General features: G+C 44.2%; 1 protein-coding gene across 1 annotated transcript; it reads left to right on the top strand.

Annotated features, from left to right (window-relative positions):
* The first annotated feature begins 239 nt into the window (after positions 1 to 239).
* LOC104167535 (claudin-8-like) lies at positions 240 to 908 on the top strand. Its single transcript, XM_009707825.1, has one exon. The coding sequence runs from the start codon at positions 240 to 242 to the stop codon at positions 906 to 908; it is 669 nt and encodes a 222-aa protein (XP_009706127.1).
* Positions 909 to 3,317: the final 2,409 nt, after the last annotated feature.

Raw genomic sequence — 3,317 nt, 5'->3', positions numbered from 1 at the left:
GGTAGGCGCTGTAGTCAGAGGGGATTTCAAAGCAAATAAATAGCAGGTCCTTCCAGCCAGTCAGAAATGGATTTCCACCTCTCTGAAGCCCAGACTGGAGTGAGCTGCTTTTAAAAAAAACCAAGAACTTGCCATGTGAGGAAACTACTGGAGAAAATATTGCCTCTCATATTAATGAAGAAGTGATTTTGGAAGACTTTCTGGACCACCTCGCTTGAGGCGTCTTTGTTGGAAGAAGCATGGCTTGCTGTGTGTTACAAATCACTGGTCTAATATTCGGAGGTGTCGGCATGGTCGGGACTTTGGCAGCCACAGTTATGCCGCAGTGGAGAGTTTCTGCCTACATTGACAGCAACATCGTGGTGTTTGAGACCATCTGGGAAGGACTGTGGATGGACTGCGTCAGTCAGCTGGGCATCAGGCTGCAGTGCAAATCCTACGACTCTGTCCTGGCTCTTCCCCCACCCTTGGAGGCGTTCAGAGCCCTCATGTGCATTGCAGTGGTCCTGTCAATCATTTCCTTTTTGATGGCCATTGTTGGGGTGAAGTACACCTACAGGACCAAGGAGGATCCCCAGGGCATCAGTATCTTCATACTGGCAGCTGGAGTTGCCTTTCTTCTGACGGGCGTACTCGTTCTGATCCCTGTCTCCTGGACTGGAGGTAGCATCATTCACGACTTCTATGACCCGACAGTCCCTGTGCCACTGAAGCGAGAACTAGGAGCTGCTCTCTATGTGGGCTGGGTGAGCGCTGCACTTCTCGTCGCTGCGGGAGCAATGTACTGTAGCTTCTGGTGCTGGGCTGATACAGCCTCAAAATCCAGGTATCCATCGCTTTTCCATCACAGATCGCACAAACCTGACCGTGCCGGAGGGCCATCCCCAAGCGTGCATGCCTATGTCTAGTTGCTACACGTGATCCTTCTGCTTAGCATCTCGATAGGTACCGATTGACTTCAGCGTCTAATTAAACCCTGAGTCTGTAATGTGGGAACAATTTTGTTCGTTTGCTATTTACTATTGACATGCGTATCTGCTCTCTAGCATGCTTACAGGAAATGTTATTATATGGGCATTATGTTAGAGCACTGCCAGAAGAAAAATCTCACCGGTTTATGGGAATGAAGAATGGCAGGGGAACAACAGCCGCCGGGAGTCTCTCAGAGAAGACGAACGGGGCATACGGTTGGGCTGGAAGGCAGGCAGCTGCTGTGCGATGGCACCGTTGCCCTCCCCTAAACCCATGCTGTGCAAAGGGAGCAGTGCGTTTTACTCTAAGGTAAAGTCTCCATAGGGGCTGCTCCAGGACAGCGGTGAGAAGTGCGGAGTTGGCAGCAAGGCTGAAGCAGCTGCTGAATGAGTGGAGAAGCCGCCAGTGATCTCACTTCCAATATTGGCACACAAGTGTTCATGCTGTCCCATCAGAGGCCTCTGTGATTGACTATGGATTTCATTGATGCTTGTGGAGTTGATGTATCCTTCTTATCTCTTCTGCAGGGCACAGAATCCAGCTCATGGAATAATAAAATTTTTAATCGCCTCACCAGACTTTGCCATGAATATATTAGCTTTCCATTGCTTACCGCCTCTCATCTTTTATGACTTCTCCAGTTCTATAGGTAGCACCTCCTCTTCTATAAAATTCAGGACAGACCATCTGTCTTTCTGCACTTTAAAGCACCGTGATAATGTAAAGTATAATTAAACAAGCCAGGCAATGTAAATGCGTAATCCCCACTTGCCCGTCGGAGGATCCACGGTTCCTGCCTACATCTTCCATCACACCCCCAAAAGCCAAACCCTGATGTTGTTCTGCTTTGTGTTTGCAAGACTTGTTTGGAAATGTAGACCGAGCAGCCTGATGCTTGTCTGTCCGTTGTGCAGAATTCAACGGTATTTGCAGTTGTGCCTTTCTTTTTCACAGCTGAAAACCTGGAGCCTGCTTTAGACAGTGTCCACGTCACAACGTTGATAAGTGACCAAAGAAGGTCCAGTTCAAAATATTTTTTCTGGTTCTTTACGCAGTAGCAATGGATGGTACCATTGCATTGATAATTTCATGACACAGGTACTCCGTTTGATCCTTTTCTGTGTCTGTGACTGGTATCTGACAAAAGGGTGTAGTGACTTTTCAAGTTGAGCACAGCAATGCCTCTATGTATTCATTTGGCTGTTCAATTTGAAACAGAGCATGGAAAGCTGCATTTAATTAAACAAGCCTTTTAATAACTCGACTTCAGACGAACCTGAATGAACACAGATATTCATTACGTATATTAACGAATGTGCATTTACATCTAAGACAACCAGCTGAGATCTTCTAGTGGGAATATTCTAGTCACCAGAAAACAGGTTTAATGTATCCTGCTTATCACTTGAGCGGTCAAATCAACACTTACTAATTCCAGATGAGCCTTTAAGTGAGCATTTGTAAGTAGGTTTTCTAGTACTAAACCATATTTTTTGTGTTGTCTTACAGCTGCGGATGTCTGTCACAGCAGCTGTCATTGGGGCAGACAGCTCATTTCAGCGGAGTCATTCTGTTGACTTTGGTAATAATTTATACTACCCTGAGGACTTCCACCTATTATTTTACTGTATTTATGTCCTATAATACATATTTTTTTTAATAAGGAACTGTTTGGTGAGTAAGCCAGAATTGCACTTTTTGGATTCATTTAGATATGACATTTGTGATTAACAAAGCAGAGGATGAAGACATTTGCAATGCAAATATGATACGTATCAACATGTAGGTAATGGATTTAAATGATGACGTGTTCAGTGTAATGCAACTTTATGCAGGCATAAGTGCTTAAGAAGTAATTAAGTGCAGTTTTCTATAACATTAATTAAAGGATCCTGAATGCTTTCACTATCCGTGGGTTCATCTAGAAATCAAATTTGAACTGGGTGTGCCATTTACACTAGTAGCTTTGTTTTCAAAGAGTTGAAAGATAAAACTGCTTTATTTGAGCATTTAACATTAATTTCAAAGAAAACCTAAGCTTGTTACATCTAAGATGAACGCCTGATGGCTGCATATTGCTCCATTTCTCTCTTTTACCAGCTGATCAAAAGATGAACTCAACCCAAATCTCTAAGCTCAGAGAACCTTGTGCTTGGGTGTGGGTTTGGAGTCTGACCTTGGTTCCAAGCGTACAGCTAGGCTGGGCTGCTCTTCGGGGGTTTATTGACACAAACGGCACTTTCTTGTGATGTGATTGAGCGCTTTAGAGTCACCCAAATGTGTTTAAGACTCTGTGACACTAAAATTTCTGAGTTTGATGCAGGAACAAATTTTTCATAAGAAGC

This window comes from Cariama cristata, unplaced genomic scaffold (genome assembly GCF_000690535.1).
Source record: "Cariama cristata isolate BGI_N322 unplaced genomic scaffold, ASM69053v1 scaffold2759, whole genome shotgun sequence".
NCBI lineage: Eukaryota > Metazoa > Chordata > Aves > Cariamiformes > Cariamidae > Cariama > Cariama cristata.
Note: the sequence above shows the minus strand (reverse complement) of the source record. Positions and strands in the feature narration are given on the sequence as shown.